The sequence below is a fragment of the Podarcis cretensis genome (genome assembly GCF_951804945.1).
Source record: "Podarcis cretensis genome assembly, chromosome: 18".
Taxonomy (NCBI): Eukaryota; Metazoa; Chordata; class Lepidosauria; order Squamata; family Lacertidae; genus Podarcis; species Podarcis cretensis.
The window spans coordinates 8,764,033-8,782,971 of NC_137188.1; the positions used below are offsets into that span (position 1 = coordinate 8,764,033).

Genomic DNA, 18,939 nt, shown 5'->3' on the forward strand with positions numbered 1-18,939 from the left:
GCCTCTGCTTAAAGACCTCCAAAGAAGGAGACTCCACCACACTCCTTGGCAGCAAATTCCACTGTCAAACAGCTCTTACTGTCAGGAAGTTCTTCCTAATGTTTAGGTGGAATCTTCTTTCTTGTAGTTTGGAGCCATTGCTCCGTGTCCGCTTCTCTGGAGCAGCAGAAAACAACCTTTCTCCCTCCTCTATGTGACATCCTTTTATATATTTGAACATGGCTATCATATCCCCCCTTAACCTCCTCTTCTCCAGGCTAAACATGCCCAGCTCCCTTAGCCGTTCCTCATAAGGCATCGTTTCCAGGCCTTTGACCATTTTGGTTGCCCTCCTCTGGACACGTTCCAGTTTGTCAGTGTCCTTCTTGAACTGTGGTGCCCAGAACTGGACACAGTACTCCAGGTGAGGTCTGACCAGAGCAGAATACAGTGGCACTATTACTTCCCTTGATCTAGACGCTATACTCCTATTGATGCAGACCAGAATTTGTGCGACTACAGCGGCAAGAATGTTCTTTGCCCAAAAATGGAAGGAAGAAGTCGTCCCAGCAAAAGAAGAATGGATACAAAAAATTACAGAATATGCAGAAATAGTGAAACCTACCGGGGGGGGGGGGGGAGAAATCAAGTTAGCAGACTTTTAATAAAAAGAATAGAAATGGTTTGTTGAATATTTACAAACACACTGTAAACAGATAAGGACCTTGGCAGGATTATTGTAATAAACTGCAGTTTCAAAAGAGTTGAATAAATGAATAAGTTAAGTTAATTTAGAATATGCAGGAAATGCGGGCAGGTGTGGAGGATTCCCTGGTCCTGAATGGGGTAACTGTGCCCCTGAAGGACCAGGAGCGCAGCCTGGGAGTCATTTTGGACTCACAGCTGTCCATGGAGGCGCAGGTCCATTCTGTGTCCAGGGCAGCTGTTTACCAGCTCCATCTGGTACGTAGGCTGAGACCCTATCTGCCTGCGGACTGTCTCGCCAGAGTGGTGCATGCTCTGGTTATCTCCCGCTTGGACTACTGCAATGCGCTCCACGTGGGGCTACCTTTGAAGATGATCTGGAAACTATAACTAATCCAGAATGTGGCAGCCAGACTGGTGACTGGAAGCAGCCACAGAGACCACATAACACCAGTCCTGAGAGATCTGCGTTGGCTCCCAGTACGTTTCTGAGCACAATTCAAAGTGTTGGTGCTGACCTTTAAAGCCCTAAACGGCCTCGGTCCTGTATATCTGAAGGAGCATCTCCACCCCCACTGTTCTACCCGGACACTGAGGTCCAGCTCCGAGGGCCTTCTGGCGGTTCCCTCGCTGTGAGAAGCCAAGTTACAGGGAACCAGGCAGAGGGCCTTCTCGGTAGTGGCACCCACCGTGTGGAATGAGCTCCCATTAGATGTCAAAGAGAAAAATAACTACCAGACTTTTCGAAGACATCTGAAGGCAGCCCTGTTTAGGGAAGCTTTTAATGTTTGATGTATTATAGTATTTTAATATTTTTTTTGGAAGCCACCCAGAGTGGCTGGGGAAGCCCAGCCAGATGGGCGGGGTAGAAATAATAAATTATTATTATTATTATTTAGGAAAAAAATAAAAAATTAAGGAACAGCAGAAAGAGGTTGCTGGATGCAACCTGCTGATAAAATAATGGTCATTTATAGCTTATGAAATCCACAAGATAACCAACCCGAACTGACTAATTTGGATTAACTGAGTCGTGGGCTTCGTCATTCCAGCAGAAGGCGGATGAAACTCTTCCCCCCCCCCCCATAAAAAACTCCCAATTTTTGAGCAGCGACAGATGGGCTTCAGCATCACTGCTGCCACAAGCGACACACCACCCCCCTCCTCTCCTTTTCTCGTCCACGGACTTTCTGTGTTGCCCACCAGAGTCACGACTCAGCCCTGGGCGACGCAGCAGCCGCTGTTTCCCTCCCTCCAGTTCTGCAAAGATGAGTTTTCTTCTCCCAGTGCCACCTTTTTGCTTCTGCAATTGATGCTTGTGTCTCCATAGGAACCGTCTGGGGGTGTCTGAGAAGGACAGTTTTCTTCCGTACGGTCTTCTACAGGGAAAAACGGTGCCTCCTTCATCCTCAAGATGACATGCAGTGGGCAGCGAGGCTGATGGACGGGCATTGCCTTGCCCAACAGGTACGTACCACACTTTTTTCTCGCCCTCCAGAAGTTTTGGGCAATAGAGGGGGGGCGGGTGGAGGAGAACCCGGTTTGGTCCGTATTTTAAGCAGAGCCATGTGATGGGCATCTCTTGGTCTAGAAGCGGATCGGAACATCGTCGTTCTTGGAATTTTGCACCTCTCTGAATTTTGCGACAAAAGAATGTACAATTCTGCACATCCCCTCCTTATTTTATGATGAATCCTTAGAAATACTTAGGTTTCCAACCATTTATGTATCCAGGCAGTTTCTGATGTTAAGACTACCCACTGAAACGAGTAGGACTAATTAGGACTAATTGAAATTAATTGGTGTGGTCGCTAATTTAAGCGGCTGTACTCCGAGTTTAATTTAGCGGGATACCTCGCAAAATATGTCTTTAAATGCCTGGGGTTGTATCCAGCTGGCTAATAAGACCCCTTAAAAGGAATTAAGCCAAATTAGACATGCCTATTAACTTCAATGGGTCTACTCTGAGTAGGGCTGGCACTGGATATCACCCACATTAGTCAGAATAGGCCCACTGAAACGATCGGGCTTTAGTTAGGCATTGACTTCAGTGGGTCTACTCTGAGCAGGACTGATTTGACTGCAGCTTTTTTGACTTTTTGTGACAAAATATGTATTTGAATATAAATCTTGTCTGTCCTTTTTTGTTGTTGAAAACACACACACACACACTATTAATTTGGAAATGAGACGGAGTGAAGCTACGGACGCTTGCAAGATTGACTTAGATTGGGAACAGACTGATCTGTCCAACTCAAGCCGTATATGACAGTAATTTCCTGAGATACGTGCCAGGGCATGAGAGAATGGCTCGATTATTGCAAGGAAGAAATGTTTTCCATAAAAAAAAAAGTTTCTGAGACTCCTAAAGCAGGAGGTTGCTTGTTGCCTCCCTGAATGACTTGTTGCTCTGAAGTAGTCTCCCCTAAAAAAAAGAGCAAGCGCTTTTTTGGGCACAGCACCCAAAAATGCACATTTGGGAGCTTTGTGCGAGGTCACAGCCCTGAAAATAGTGCTTTATTCGGGGGAAATCGCTTGCAGGATCAAGCGTCTCACTTGGAGCTGTCCTTGGTGCTGAAACTGTTGAGGGGCCAGGCCTGAGCCCTGACGCTGGCAGACAGGATCCCACAGAACCACCTCCTGCAGAACCAAGGCATTTCCAGGTCCTTCACATGTGTGTCCCCCTGATTGCCAGTCCAGTGGCACAAAGAGAGGACCAGGTGGGATGCTATGGAGCATGTAAAGAGTGCCTGTCCTCAGGCCAGAGAGTTGGCCCTTTAAGAAACTAACTTCCCCTACCCCCAAGGTCTAGGAGAGGTACTCTGGGGAGAGAGACTCCATGGGATGGCCTGGGATTTGGACTCAGAGGCCGAACCTGTGGGATCCCAGCCTGCACAGGATTCCCCACCTCCAGAACCAGCTGAGCCGGGGCTGGGGCTTTAGCCTGAAGGGTCCTCACCTGTGCTGGATCCTCAGGTGCAGGCACCAGTTGAGTCTGCTCTGGCTTCGGAGGTGATGGAGGACCCATTGCCTGCAGGTGCTCCACTCTCAGCCCTGTCAGAGGAAGCTGAGGTTGCCTCTGGGTCTGGTAACCCTCCAGCCTCTCCTGAGCTGCAGAGGCTCAGGGCAGAGAGGCGGAGGGAACTAAGTTCCCGCAGGAGGAGTGCTCGCCTCCAGGCCAGGAGAGGCGAGTCACCTGTGGACCGGGGCTGCCCTATGCCTCGGGGCAGATAAAAGCCAGCCAGCCAGCCCCAGTCCCAGGTTGCGGGAGCAACATTGTTGGTAGCCTGTCCCTGCCTGCACCCTGTCCTGCTCTTCTGCCAGAGTTCCTGAGCTCACCCAACTCCCTGCCTTGGACCCCGCTTCAGCTTTGACGGACTGTCTCCCTACTGCACCCTCGACCTCGGACTGGACTCGGACCTCGCCTCACGGTTAAGCCTCGGGACCAGCACACCCCACTTGTCCAGAGTTCGGAGCGAAGGCTCTGGCCCTCCGTTGCTCTTAACCTTGGTGGGAGCAAGCGTCTCACTTGGAGCTGTCCGTGGTGCTGAAACCCCTGAGCTGCCTTGAGCCAAACCAGAACAAGATGCCACCTCTTCTGGGTTGAGTAATTCAGCAGGGTAAGAAGGCATTGCTCAGACCCCCTTTGAGCGGAGGCAACAGGAATATTTGTCCTTGGAGGAGGGTAAGGTAAAGGTAACGGGACCCCTGACCATTAGGTCCAGTCGCGGACAACTCTGGTGTTGAGGCGCTCATCTTGCTTTACTGGCCGAGGGAGCTTCCGGGTCATGTGGCCAGCAGGACTAAGCCGCTTCTGGCGAACCAGAGCAGCGCACGGAAATGCCGTTTACCTTCCCGCCAGAGCGGTACCTATTTATCTACTTGCACTTTGAGGTACTTTCGAACTGCTAGGTGGGCAGGAGCAGGGACCGAGCAATGGGAGCTCACCCTGTTGTGGGGATTCGAACCACCAGCCTTTTGATCAGCAAGTCCTAGGCTCTATGGTTTAACCCACAGCGCCACCCGTGTCCCTACTGAAGGTAAAGGTAAAGGGACCTCTGACCAACACCGTTTACCTCCCCCCCGGAGCAGTACCTATTTATCTACTTGCACTTTGACGTGCTATTGAACTGCTAGGTGGGCAGGAACAGGGACCGAGCAACGGGAGCTCACCCTGTCACGGGGATTCGAACCGCCGACCTTCTGATCGGCAAGTCCTAGGTTCTGTGGTTTAACCCAAAGCGCCACCTGCATCCCTTTGGAGGAGGGTGCCTGTTGCCTACTCTTAAACCCACGAATCCGTGTTCATCTTTTTTCCAGTCCAGGAAGCGGTTCAGAAAACGTCAGGTAGCTCCCGCTACCATTTGTGTTACTTGGGACCGTTACTAGATGGGTCACCATCTTCCGAGCGTCAGGCTGAATCAAAATTACTTTTTGTGCTTTCAATTCTGCCTGTTTTGTTTTTTTAATAATCTGATCATCATGTGTCATTGAAATCTTGGCTTGTCATGGAGCAGAGAGTCATTTCGATTTATTTATTTGCTCCTCGTCACCTCCTGCCTTTGCACCAAATGGTGCTTGTTGAGTCCTGGTTCACACGCGAAGATCAGCCAAAAAACCAAACTCCCACACTGTGCGAAAAGTGATCAATTCCGTCTTGCACGGGGCTTTCTAATGATTCATACGCAAACGTCAGTAACGTTCATATGGGGAAAGAGCGGAGGACATGCTGCATAGAAAAAAAGACTCTGTACCAAAATTTGCGTTTTTTAAAATAAAAAAGAGGAATGTGTCAGTTCTGCGGCAGAAGAAAAATAGATAATTCAGAACTTCACCACCTTCACAAAAGTGTTGTTAACCGTAGCCTTGCTTTGTCTGCGTGCATTTAACTCCCCTTTTTCGGAGCGAGATAAAACGTCCTGCAATTAGGGGGATAAAATGAAATATCCCAAACCCACGAGTACAGGAAAAAGGACTTGGTTGTCTTAATAGGGCATAAACTGACCTGTGAGACAACAGTGCAATTTGGTTGCTGAAATAACTAATGCCAACAGAAAGACAGGGTCCCAGTGTTCAGAAATAATATTTCTCCTCTACACTGGCCAAGCAGTTTACTCTGGTTTCTCATGTCCAGTTCTGGGTGACCCGTTTTAAAGAAGACATGGAAGGTCCGGGGTGAGTCCAAAGGAGGGTGGCCAGGGTGATGAGGGGTGGAAAAATCAGGTGTGTTTGGGATTTTGGCTGAATATTAAAGTAAAGGTAAAGGGACCCCTGACTATTAGGTCCAGTCATGGCCGACTCTGGGGTTGTGGCGCTCATCTCGCTTTACTGGCCGAGGGAGCCGGCGTACAGCTTCTGGGTCATGTGGCCAGCATGACTAAGCCGCTTCTGGCGAACCAGAGCAGCGCACGGAAATGCCATTTATCTTCCCGCCGGAGTGGTACCTATTTATCTACTTGCACTGGTGTGCTTTCGAACTGCTAGGTTGGCAGGAGCAGGGACCGGGCAACGGGAGCTCACCCCGTCATTGCGGGGATTCGAACCACCGACCTTCTGATCGGCTGAATATTAGAAAGTCCCTAATGGTAAGAGCTGTCAGGCTGTGGACAGGGGCGTGCAATATTTCACCCCAGATATTTCAAGCTGAGACTAGGTATCTAGGTACCAAGCAAGAGGTTGAATTGGATATAATAATAATAATAATAATAATAATAATAATAATAATAATAATAATTTTTTATATACCCAGCTCCCAACAGAACATTAAAAACACGATAAAAGATCAAATATTAAAAACGTCCCTAAACAGGGCTGCCTTCAGATGTCTTCTAAATGTCAGATAGTTGTTTATTTCCTTGACATCTGATGGGGGGGCATTCCACAGGGTGGGCGCCACCACCGAGAAGGCCCTCTTCCTGGTTCCTTGCAACCTCGCAGGGAGGGAACCGCCAGAAGGCCCTCGGAGCTGGACCTCAGTGTCTGGGCTGGACGATGGGGATGGAGACGCTCCTTCAGGGATACTGGACCGAGGCCGTTTAGGCCTTTCAAGGTCAGCACCAACGCTTTGAATTGTGCTCGGAAACATACTGGGAGCCAATGTAGGTCTTTCAGGACTGGTGTTATGTGGTCTCGGCGGCCACTCCCAGTCACCAGTCTAGCTGCCACATTCCAGATTAGTTGTTGTTTCCGAGTCACCTTCAAAGGTAGCTTAAGAAGACATCTGACTTTTAGAAGACACCTGAAGGCAGCCCTGATTAGGGAAGTTTTTAATGTTTGATGTTTTACTGTGGTTTGAATATTTTGTTGGGAGCCGCCCAGAGTGGCTGGGGAAACCCAGCCAGATGGGCGGGGTATAAATAAAATGTGGTGTCCCCTCCCAACTTCACGATTCTCTGAGAGGCACTCGGGAAGCTTATCCCTAATAGGATGGATCTCTTTTTCGACTCAGTGGGTGTTTTCAATCAGCTGCCGTGTTTCCCCCAAATGAAACCTTAATCCCATAAACCGGAGCGCTGGCTATCTCCAAAGGGCAGGATTAAAGATTAACACAACAGAAGGATTACAGCGAGGGGCGGCAGGTTGTTAGAGATGGTAAACTCTGTTCTCATAAGGAGATGCCATGAGGGCGATCTGAGCTGGAGGCGGCGGCTTAAATTCCGGATTTCAAGCATCCCTCCTGCACCCTGGGCACGCTTATTAAAAGCGTTCGTTCTCCCCGTGCAAGATTTAGGGTTCTTTCGCACGGACGGCAGCAAATCAAGGTGAGGTTTGGGGATGTTAAGCTTTGCATGCCAATAAGATTGACTCTGGCGGGGTTGGGACATGGAGGGTGAGATAGCAGAGCAAAAGGACACCTGCTTTGCATGTAGAAGGTCCAGGTAAGACATCGAAAGGCTCTGGTTTGAAACCCTTCTGCTCACATGGAGTTAGGAGCATTAGAAGTTGCCTTGAACAGAGTCAGACCATTCTTCGATCTAGCTCCATACTGTCTTTGTTGTTGTTTAGTCGTTTACCGGTAGTTGTGTCCGCCTCTTCGTGACCCCCTGGACCAGAGCATGCCAGGCCCTCCTGTCTTTCACTGCCTCCCACAGTTTGGTCAAACTCATGCTGGTAGCTTCGAGAACACTGTCCCACCATCTTCGTCCCCTTCTCCTTGTGCCCTCCATCTTTCCCAACATCAGGGTCTTTTCCAGGGAGTCTTCTCTTCTCATGAGGGGGCCAAAGTCTTGGAGCCTCAGCTTCAGGATCTGTCCTTCCAGTGAGCACTCAGGGCTGATTTCCTTCAGAATGGAGAGGTTGGATCTTCTTGCAGTCCACGCGACTCTCAAGAGTCTCCTCCAGCACCAGAATTCAAAAGCATCCATTCTTCCATACATCACTACTGGGAAAACCAGAGCTTTAACTATATGGACCTTTGTTGGCAAGGCGATGTCTCCGCTTTTTAAGATGCTGTCCAGGTTTGCCATCGCCTTTCTCCCAAGAAGCAGGCGTCTTTTAATTTCGTGGCTGCTGTCACCATCTGCAGTGATCATGGAGCCCAAGAAAGTAAAATCTCTCACTGCCTCCATTTCTTTCCCTTCTATTTGCCAGGAGGTGATTGGACCAGTGGCCATGATCTTTGTTTTTTTGATGCTGAGCTTCAGACCAGGCTAACCTTATCCATACACAAATATGCCGTTAAGACAGGATTTGCAAGCAAAAAGACCATGGGAAGGCTTTCCCCATTTGCCTCCCTTACTGCAGAGGAATATTTGAGGTCAATTTGGGAGAGTCAAAATGGCTTCATAGAATCATAGAATCATAGAATCATAGAATCATAGAGTTGGATGAGACCACAAGGGCCATCGAGTCCAACCCCCTGCCAAGCAGGAAACACCATCAGAGCAGAGGATGGCTCTCCTGTACTATTTCAGACACATGGTTCATAAATTTAGATATGTGTGCATTTATGAATATTTATTCTATATAAAAACTGCTTCTTATAGCAACCCCTCTCTCCCTCTCCCTCTCCCCTGACAAAAAGCTCCTTTTGGAAACACATGCAACCCATTTTGATTGTGTTCCCTTATCTCCATCTCTCCGTCTCTCTTTGTCTCTCTCCCTGTCTTATACAGTCATTAATATCATTTTTTTTTTTAAGTTACTAAGGGAACAGGACTTTTAATAAACGTGAATGAAATTGAGTATTTCAAACCAAATGAAGTTGAAGTTCTTGCTGGCAAGGGAACTGTTTATTCCATGAAATACAAAATGAAAATTTAAGGAAAGGAGGTGTTGAGTGGGCGATTGGGGAAAAAAGGCATTATATATGCTTTTCATTAGCCGTTGGAGAATTCGCCTTTAAATCCGGGGTTTCTTAACACTCTGGGCAGCTCCCAACAGAATATTAAAAACATGATAAAACGTCAAACAATAAAAACTTCCCTAAACAGGGCTGCCTTCAGATGTCTTCTAAAAGTCAGATAGTTCTTTATTTCCTTGACATCTGATGGGAGGGCGTTCCACAGGGCGGGCGCCACCAACGAGAAGGCCCTCTGCCTGGTTCCCCGTAACCTCACTTCTTGCAGGGAGGGAACTGCCAGAAGGCCCTCGGAGCTGGACCTCAATGTCCGGGCTGGACGATGGGGGTGGAGACCCTCCTTCAGGTCTACTGGGCCGTTTAGGGCTTTTAAGGTCAGCACCAACACTTTGAATTGTGCTTGGAATCATTCTGGGAGCCAATGGAGGTCTTTCAGGACGGGTGTTATGTGGTCTCGGCGGCCGCTCCCAGTCCCCAGTCTGGCTGCCACATTCTGGATTAGTTGCAGTTTCCGGGTCACCTTCAAAGGTAGCCCCACATAGAGCGCATTGCAGTAGTCCACGCGGGAGATAACTAGAGCATGCACCACTCTGGCAAGACAGTCCGCAGGCAGGTAGGGTCTCATCCTGCGTACCAGATGGAGCTGGTAAACAGCTGCCCTGGACACAGAATTGACCTGCACCTCCATGGACAGCTGTGAGTCCAAAATGGCTCCCAGGCTGCGCACCTGGTCCTTCAGGGGCACAGTTGCCCCATTCAGGACCAGGGAGTCCTCCACACTCGCCTGCCCTGTGTGTCCCCCAAAAACAGCACTTCTGTCTTGTCAGGGTTCAACCTCAATCTGTTAGCTGCCATCCGTCCTCCAACCGAAATGACTAGGTCCTTCTGGGACACAGTTACGGTGTCTTACAACCCATTATTGTCTCTTTTGCAGCCTCTCAGCCTGACAACGATGTTGTACTGATGTTGGAGAAGAAGAGATTGGATGCAGTATTTTTTCCTCTGGTTCTAGAGTTGCTAGCCTTCTGGAAGCACAACTGGAAGGTATGGGGGCATACAATCTCCCCTCACTTCTCTCTCTCTCTCTCTCTCTCTCTCTCTCTCTCTCTTCCTCCTTTCTTTTTATATTGATTTTTTATTACCTTTCAGAAATTTTAACAAATCAACATTAATACCTGTACATGTTTCTCTTAACGGTTTGACTTCCCACTGTGGGTGTAGCCAGGAATTTCGTTAGGGGGAGCAGGTTTTTGTTTGGGGGGGGGGAAGAACCTCACATTTGCATTTATTTTTTATGGATATTGATTAATTGGGGGGCAGCTGCCCCCTTGTTTCCCACCCTTATTTACACCCCCCCACTGCATTATGTAGCATAAATCTAAATCTCATACTATTTTACAATTGTGGTCATTTCTCCTCCGCTGCCCAGATTTCAAATCCTGCTTGCGACTTCACTTAAAAAAAAGTTTATATATATATTTATTTAAAGTTTATACATTTCATTAGTTTTACAATCATTTTAACATTTCCAAACTTCCTTCCAGTAGCACCTTAGAGACCATCTAAGTTTGTTATGGGTATGAGCTTTCGTGTGCATGCACACTTCTTTAGTTGCCAGTACCAGATATTCGAAGATACCAGATATCATTTCCCAGAAAGCTTTTACCACCACATATGGTAAAAAGACCCTCCTTCCAAGAAAACTTTGTTGTTGTTGTTTAGTCGTTTAGTCGTGTCCAACTCTTCGTGACCCCTGGACCAGAGCACACCAGGCACTCCTGTCTTCCACTGCCTCCCGCAGTTTGGTCAAACTCATGTTCGTAGCTTCAAGAACACTGTCCCACCATCTCGTCCTCTGTCGTCCCCTTCTCCTTGTGCCCTCCATCTCTCCCAACATCAGGGTCTTTTCCAGGGAGTCTTCTCTTCTCCTGAGGTGGCCGAAGTCTTGGAGCCTCAGCTTCAGGATCTGTCCTTCCAGTGAGCACTCAGGGCTGATTTCCTTCAGAATGGAGAGGTTTGATCTTCTTGCAGTCCATGGGACTCTCAAGAGTCTCCTCCAGCACCAGAATTCAAAAAGCATCCATTCTTTGGCGATCAGCCTTCTTTATGGTCCAGCTCTCACTTCCATACATCACTACTGGGAAAACCATAGCTTTAACTATACAGTGGTACCTCGGGTTAAGTACTTAATTCGTTCCGGAGGTCCGTTCTTAACCTGAAACTGTTCTTAACCTAAAGCACCCCTTTACCACCGGAAGCTGATTTTTGTTCTTATCCTGAAGCAAAGTTCTTAACCTGAAGCACTATTTGATTCCCTCCCTCCCTCTCTTTTTTTCTTTCTTTTCCTTCTCCTCCTGAGATGAGGCTACATTTTAATATTTTAATGTTCCATTATTTTAATGTTGTATTTTATTTTTGTTTTTAAGTTGTAATCATTCATCTTGTTTTTATTATTGCTTGTAAGCCACTCTGAGCCCGGCCTTGGCTGGGGAGGGCGGGGTATAAATAAAAAATTATTATTATTATTATTATTATTATTATTATTATTATTATTATTTCTGGGTTAGCAGAGTGTATAACCTGAAGCGTATGTAACCCGAGGTACCACTGTATGGGCCTTTGTTGGCAAGGTGATGTCTCTGCTTTTTAAGATGCTGTCTAGGTTTGTCACTTTAATAATAATAAAACAAACAACCCTCTTATTTCCGCAGGCGACTGGGGTGTTTGGTCAGCGGCCCGACATTGTCATGGAGTAGATCACTGGAAGGGAAGTTCCTTCACCCCTAAAAAATCACACACACACACATGATCCTGGAAGATGCTTGCTGCCTGACACAACCCTTGGCGAGGAGTTTTCGCCGTGCTGCTGGGATGGACAACACTTCGACGCTGGATTATGAGCTCCTGTCCCCGGGGCGAGTGGAGCCCGTCCCCAGCCCTTTCGGGATGGACGCGGAACAAAAGACGGTCTTTGCCTTCGTCATCCTCCTGTTGGCGTTCTTGGTGATGCTGATGGTCCGCTGCTTCCGCATCTTGCTAGACCCTTATAGCAGGATGCCCGCTTCATCTTGGACTGACCACAAGGAAGGGCTGGAGAGGGGGCAGTTTGATTATGCCCTGGTATAGCTCGGGCGAGGCCTGATGTCCGAAAGGGGGGAAAACCTTGGCATCTTCTGGAGCAGGGTTTCCTGGGGAAGCAAAGTCGCTGTTTTCAAGGGGGGCAGTGGGGTTTTTATTTGGGTACGGGCAGGGATGGAGGGGGGGGGAGTTTTCCATTTCGTGAGGTCGTAAGCAACCATGGGAAGGTGCCCGTTTCAAACCATAGCTGTCAACATTTCCCTTTTCTTGTGAGGAATCCTATTCGGAATAATAAAAAAGGGAAATGTTGACAGCTATGTTTCAAACACGGCATCCGCCGAGCTTCTCAGCGCAGGTGAAATAAATGCTAAACCACACGGTTTCGGGACAAACTGAATAGTGCTCCGAACCAAATTGGGTGTGTGTGTGAAAATCTGTTTGGAATTTCCTTTGAAATCCGCTTTGAATCTCAGAACTGATCCAACTCCTTGCCCATTTTCTGTGTCGCTAGACAGGGGAAGAGGCAGGTGCCACCTTTGCCGTGACCTGAAATGTCTTGTGTCGGGGGGGTAGGGAGTTGTAGGGGGGTGGATTGGGGTGGGCAAAGGGTGGGGAAGTGCCATGGGGTGGCGGTGAAGGAATGTTTCGACAGCGAGGGGTGGAGGAGAGCTCTGAGGTCTCGAGAGAGGACGGGAATTGAAGGTGGCTTAATTGGTTTGGATTGGAAACCAAAGCTGTCAACTTCCATACCCTCTAACATTTCTCTGATAGAAATAGGGATCTCCTATTGCATAGTAAGGGATGCGGGTGGCACTGTGGGTTAAACCACAGAGCCTCGGACTTGCTGATCAGAAGGTTGGCGGTTCGAATCCCCGTGACGGGGTGAGCTCCTGTTGCTCGGTCCCTGCTCCTGCCAACCTAGCAATTCAAAAGCACCTCAAAGTGCAAGTAGATAAATAGGTACCGCTCCGGCGGGAAGGTAAACGGCGTTTCTGTGCGCTGCTCTGGTTCGCCAGAAGCGGCTTAGTCATGCTGGCCACATGACCTGGAAGCTGTACGCCGGCTCCCTTGGCCAATAAAGCGAGATGAGCGCCGCAACCCCAGAGTCGGCCATGACTGGACCTAATGGTCAGGGGTCCCTTTACCTTTATTCCATAATAATAATAATACTGATAACCAGAGCATGCACCACTCTGGCCAGACAGTCTTTGGACAAGTAGGGTCTCATCCTGCGTACCAGATGGAGCTGGGAGACAGCTGTCCTGCACACAGAATTGACCTGCGCCTCCATGGACAGCTGTGAGTCCAAAATGATGGAGGATTTGTGGTCCTGCAGACCTGGGTGGACTACAACTCCCATCCTTCTTGACCATTGACCGTGCTGGCTGCTGGGAGTTGTAGTTCAGCCACATCTGGAAGCTGCCAGGCTGGCTGTCCCCAGTGTATCTTGGCAGACAAATGGTCCGTGCTGGTATAAAGCCACTTCTTGTATGTCTCTGCTTAAGCGCTATTCAGAAGACCAAATTCAGGAAGCAGAGGAAAGACAAGTACCGTATTTTTCACTCTATAAGATGCACCAGACCACAAGACACACCTAGTTTTTGGAGGAGGAAAACAAGAAAAAAAAATCTGAATCTCAGAAGCCAGAACAGCAAGAGGGATCGCTGCGCAGTGAAAGCAGCAATCCCTCTTGCTGTTCTGGCTTCTGGGATAGCTGCGCAGCCTGCATTCGCTCCGTAAGACGCACACACATTTCCCCTTACTTTTTAGGAGGGAAAAGGTGAGTCTTATAGAGCAAAAAATACAGTAATCCATGTGGTTCTGGCTCACCAAATAAAACAAAATCTTAGCTTGCGCCCAAAAGTAGGAATGTTTCAGTCTCCCAATCGTGCAGTGAGGCAGCCCTCGTCTCCATCTTTCTCTTCCACCCATAACTCTTGTCCCAACCAGCTTGCTTTTGCGTCGACCCTGGTAGGTCATGTGTGAGTCCGTGGTGTCCGGGCAGCCCACACCGTCTCTGATCTCTGGGCCTGGGGAGTGTGTGAAGGAGCGTCTCCACCCCCATCATCCAGGCCGGACACTGAGGTCCAGCTCCGAGGGCCTTCTGGCGGTTCCCCCCCTGCGAGAAGTGAGGTTACAGGGAACCCAGACAGAGGGCCTTCTCGGTGGTGGCGCCCGCCCTGAGGAACGCCCTCCCATCAGATGTCAAGGAAATAAGCAGCTATCCTATCTTTAAAAGGCAGCCATGTTCAGGGAAGTTTTTATTATTTATCACTGTATTGTTTTTAACACTTGATTGGGAGCTGCCCAGAGTGGCTGGGGAAAATCAGCCAGATGGGCGGGGTATAAATAATAAATTATTATTATTATTATTATTATTATTATTATTATTATTATTATGTGTGGGGAAAGTTCTCTCGCCCCCAGCGAAATCCATCTTGGAACATGAGCCATAGGGATGGTTAGGGAGAAGCCTCCGTCGGCCGGAGTCTTACGCATGCAGAATGGAAAAAAAGTTTTCTCCGTAAAATAAGGACTTTTAAAACTAACAGACTACAGTCGTACTTTGGAACGCCTTGGTACATGGACATTTTGGCTCCCGAACGCTGCAAACCCAGAAGTGAGTGTTCCGGTTTGCGAATGTTCTTTGGAACCCGAACATCCGACGTGGCTTCCACGGCTTCCGATTGGCTGCAGGAGCTTCCTGCAGCCAATCAGAAGCTGCGCTTTGGTTTCCGAATGTTTTGGAAGTTGAACGGACTTCTGGAATGGCTTCCGACGTACGGCTGTATTGGAAATGGCAAAGGTGATAGCAAAATAAGAGGTCAAGAGCTGAATTTTATACTGAAGAGTGAGACCCTTGTTAACATCCTATGTTAAATGGAATCGCAGGCAGGTTTAAAATACAAGCAGCGTTAGAAATGCGATTATAATTGTAACGAAGGAATTGCGGAATAGATGAAAGTACAACGCAGCGTGGAAGGGGGAACTGGAAACACCATGGAAAAAAGGTCAGCATTTAAATGGGTATTAAATTTGAGGTTCATTTGTTTAAGAAATGGTGCAGCACAATAAAAATTAAATGGGGAGGGCGGGGAAGGAACAGGAGTCGCAGGGAGGGTTAGGGAGTAGATTCCTCCAGCGGTGGCAGAAAACTGGGACAGGGCTGTGGAAGGGAGGGAGGTTAGTATCCTGCAAACTCCCCTTCCCAAGGGGCTCTGGGAAGAATTGTGCAGGCCACAGTTCACCTTTGAGGCAGAGTTTGGGCCTCTTCTGTGCTGTGTGTTGTGGACAGGGAGCTATTTCTATAAGAAGGGTACCAGCACCTCTTTCACCACGAAATAAAGCTGCCTTTTGTTGCTAACGCTGCCTGTCGCCTCCTCTTTGATCTCAGCACACCCAGCCATTGCTGAGATATTTCACGCCTGCCCTCCTGTGGATACGTGCAATGTTTTGAAAGGGCTCGCGTGCACTGTCTCTCTGCCCCCCCATTAAAAAATTGGCAAATTTGACAGAAAATCAATAGAGGTGGATGCATGTGGAATGCGACTGCCAGCTTGCAGTAACCAGAATAATCCTACTTTGAAATATATATGTGTGTGTTAATAGAGGCAGTCCATAGCGATGCAAAGGACGCGGGTGGCGCTGTGTGTTAAACCACAGAGCCTAGGACTTGCCGATCAGAAGGTTGGCGGTTCGAATCCCCGCAATGACGGGGTGAGCTCCCGTTGCTCGGTCCCTGCTCCTGCCAACCTAGCACTTCGAAATCACGTCAAAGTGCAAGTAGATAAATAGGTACCGCTCCGGCGGGAAGGTAAACGGCGTTTCTGTGCACTGCTCTGGTTCGCCAGAAGCGGCTTACTCATGCTGGCCACATGACCTGGAAGCTGTACGCCGGCTTCCTTGGCCAATAAAGCGAGATGAGCGCCGCAACCCCAGAGTCGGCCACAACTGGACCTAACGGTCAGGGGTCCCTTTACCTTTACCACATCAGACCAACACGGCTACTTACCTGAATCTAGAACTCAGGCAAATTGGTCACGATTTGGCAATGGTGCCTCTGCTCCTAGACTGTTGCCCAGAAGTTGCTTTTCTACGACAATCCTTAATTTTCCTGAGTTCCACCTCCACCACCACCCCAGCAAACCTATTTGTTTTTCTCCGTTAGTAATGTTGCTAGCTGATTCGTGTACCCCCAAGGCATTCCATCTCCTCCAACATTTCTCCGATGAAAATAGAGAATAACGGGATGTTCTGGGGTCAAATCAGAAACCGGGACGGCTTCTGTAAATCTGAGACTGTCCCTGGAAAATAGAGACACGACTGGACCTAATGGTCAGGGGTCCCTTTACTTTAAGCAAGAGCATGTCTTAAGAGCCTATTTTAGAGATGTCAATTCCAAGCATTTGCGAAACAAGGAGAGTGCCACAGACCTTTAACCCAAAATAACTTTATTGCTGCCGTCGTTCATGATACAAAATGAAAAAGTTGGCCCCCCCAGGCGGCCGGGTCTCGGTCTCAGTGCCGTGTGCGGCCAACCCCTCCCCTGCTCCCCCTCCGCCGGTGCATGGAAGGAAAGTCACGGTCGTGGTGCGGAGGAGATCAGGACCACAACTCTGCACACGCAAACACCACGCCCCTTGGCTAATGGATTACCATCATCATCAATAATAATAATAATATTAATATTAATAAGAATCGGAGGGAGGGGGGAAAGCACCATTTGGCAAAACAAGTACGGAAGACGAAACGAGGCAGGAAAGACGTCCTGGTTAGGAGAGAGGATGTCGTGTTGAGAGGTCTGGCTTGGGGCGCCTCCCCAAGCCCGCTGTGGACTAAGCTGGGGAGGTCCAGGGGTTTCAAGTTTTAAAGGATCCCAAGTCCACCTCCTGACACCCATATCTTTTTAAACAACAACAAGGGGAGGAAAGGAATGGGAAGGATCCAGAACGGGACCAGCACCGGCCACCTCCTCCTAGGACAGCCCTTCTCGACCTGTGGGTCCCCAGATGTTGTTGAACTACAACTCCCATCACCCCTAGCTAGCAAGGCCAGAGCTCAGGGATGATGGGAGTTGTAGTCCAACAACATCTGGGGACCCACAGGTTGAGAACCGCTGTCCTAGGGGATTCTCCACTCCGGTAATGCCCCAACTTCGCTCAGTTCCAACAGGAGTGGGTGAAGCTGTCAGTTTCTCTTCCCCGCTCTCTTTCCCCCCAATCTTAAATTCAGTTCTCCACATTTCTGCAGCCATTTGCAACTTCCTTTCTTTTTTAAAGACCCCTTGTGAAAACTCAGCAGCGTTTCGGTGCAAATTTCTCGCACCTAGCTTTGCCCGTCGTTCTGAGTAACGGGCGAGTTTTTGAAAGCGCTTCCGCTTAATGTGAAGTGGGGTTTGGTTTGTTGTTTTGGCTGTTTCCGCCTAATCGCGTGCATATTTGCACGCACGATTTGCCCGGAGAACGGTTGCAAAATTCGAAGATGCGCGGATTTCAAAGGATGGTCCTGCTTCGGTTCATGGTATTGGCGCTTGCTGAGATGCAAATGGAATTGAAATTTCTTCCCTTACCCCACATCCCTAGGCCTGTGTGGACCTCAGGAGACCTAACGGAGGGAGGTCAGAGGGGACAATTGAAGAGGTGTCAAGCAGTCAGAGGGCGCGCACAAAAGGGGGAAAAGAAAAACCTGAGCAAGACAGCACCCCTGGAACTCCGAATTGGAGAACGGTCGCAGTTTCAGGTCCAGTTTTTGCAGCAATGAATTAAAACAGCTGCGGTATTGCCATGACAAAACTTAAAGCAGGTGTTTCACAACCTTGCTCCCACACCCTCAAATCCAGGCAGACTGACATGGCAGGGGGCTTTTGTGAATGAATGAATTTTGCGAATGAATTTTGTGAATGAATGAATTTGTGAATGAATTTTGTGAATGAATCAATTGGCATTTGTTTGCCCCCTGCCATCACCGTATGGCAGCCGTTGTTTTTACCCATTATTCCGCTGAGGCACATTGAGGTTCCTGAGGCATCAGAGGGAGATTCTTGCTAGAAGAGGAGGAGGAAGAGGAAACCGCCCAAATGAAAAATATAGCTGCATAAGATTATGGTGCCCTTTGGCACTTCCGGGTTAACGCCTGAGTCTGTCGGTCTCCACCCAGGGGGTCTGTGTCGGGCACAAGCATGTCAAGGGCTTGGGGTGGGGGCAGAGGCCTTGTGGGTGGCGTGTGGGGGTCTTTTGACCCCTCTTGGAGACACGTTTCCCACTACAAATTCAATAACCCCGCTCTGAAGCAGGTGGCCGCAGGGAGGGAGGCTAGCAGTAGGTGGCGCCAGAGGCAAGAGGCAGAGCCCAAGGGAGGTGTAGCCAAGCCCAGACTGGCAGCAAGGAGGCAGGCAAGTTGAGGCTGGCTGGGGGCGGACTGAGGTTGGCGGAGAAGCCCCCCCCCCCCCACATTTGCTCAGATGGGGCACACCACAAGACAGTGAGAGTCTTTGACACCCTCCTTCCTTATATTAGGTTGCTCTTGCTAGTTTCTCACCGGGTGCGTTCGCAGGTAAGCCTTAAAGAGGTGCGATCACACGGAAGGGTTCAGGTCAGCTTTCTCCAATCCTGGTTCCCCCTAGACGTTTCGTACTACAACTCCCACAGCTTCTGCCAAGTGTCCGAAATGGTTCCCGCGTTGGCAATCGGACGCTGACCTCAGCAGCAGCAACAGAGAGGTCACATTTGCACCATGCGCTCAAAGCGCACTTCCTGGGAACTGTAGTTCACCCCCCACCGAGCCGCAGATCCCAGCACCCTCAACTGACTACGGTTCCTAGGATTCTCTCTGTGTGTTTTAAACGTGTTTTGGACGGTTGAGAGCACAACCAGAGCCAC

At 49.0% G+C, this 18,939-nt stretch overlaps 1 protein-coding gene across 2 annotated transcripts; it reads left to right on the forward strand.

Annotated features, from left to right (window-relative positions):
* The first annotated feature begins 1,767 nt into the window (after positions 1–1,767).
* Positions 1,768–12,518, forward strand: CTXN1 (cortexin 1). Of its 2 annotated transcripts, XM_079961065.1 has the most exons (3): positions 1,768–2,151; positions 9,918–10,027; positions 11,695–12,518. In XM_079961065.1, the coding sequence occupies exon 3, from the start codon at positions 11,789–11,791 to the stop codon at positions 12,107–12,109; it is 321 nt and encodes a 106-aa protein (XP_079817191.1). In that variant the 5' UTR covers positions 1,768–2,151; positions 9,918–10,027; positions 11,695–11,788; the 3' UTR covers positions 12,110–12,518. The 2 variants fall into 2 exon arrangements, with proteins under 2 accessions (XP_079817191.1, XP_079817192.1); XM_079961066.1 differs by lacking the exon at positions 9,918–10,027.
* Positions 12,519–18,939: the final 6,421 nt, after the last annotated feature.

Excerpts from the sequence above, each read along its gene's own strand:
- CTXN1 (XM_079961065.1), top strand. The coding sequence starts at position 11,789 with ATGATCCTGGAAGATGCTTGCTGCCTGACACAACCCTTGGCGAGGAGT.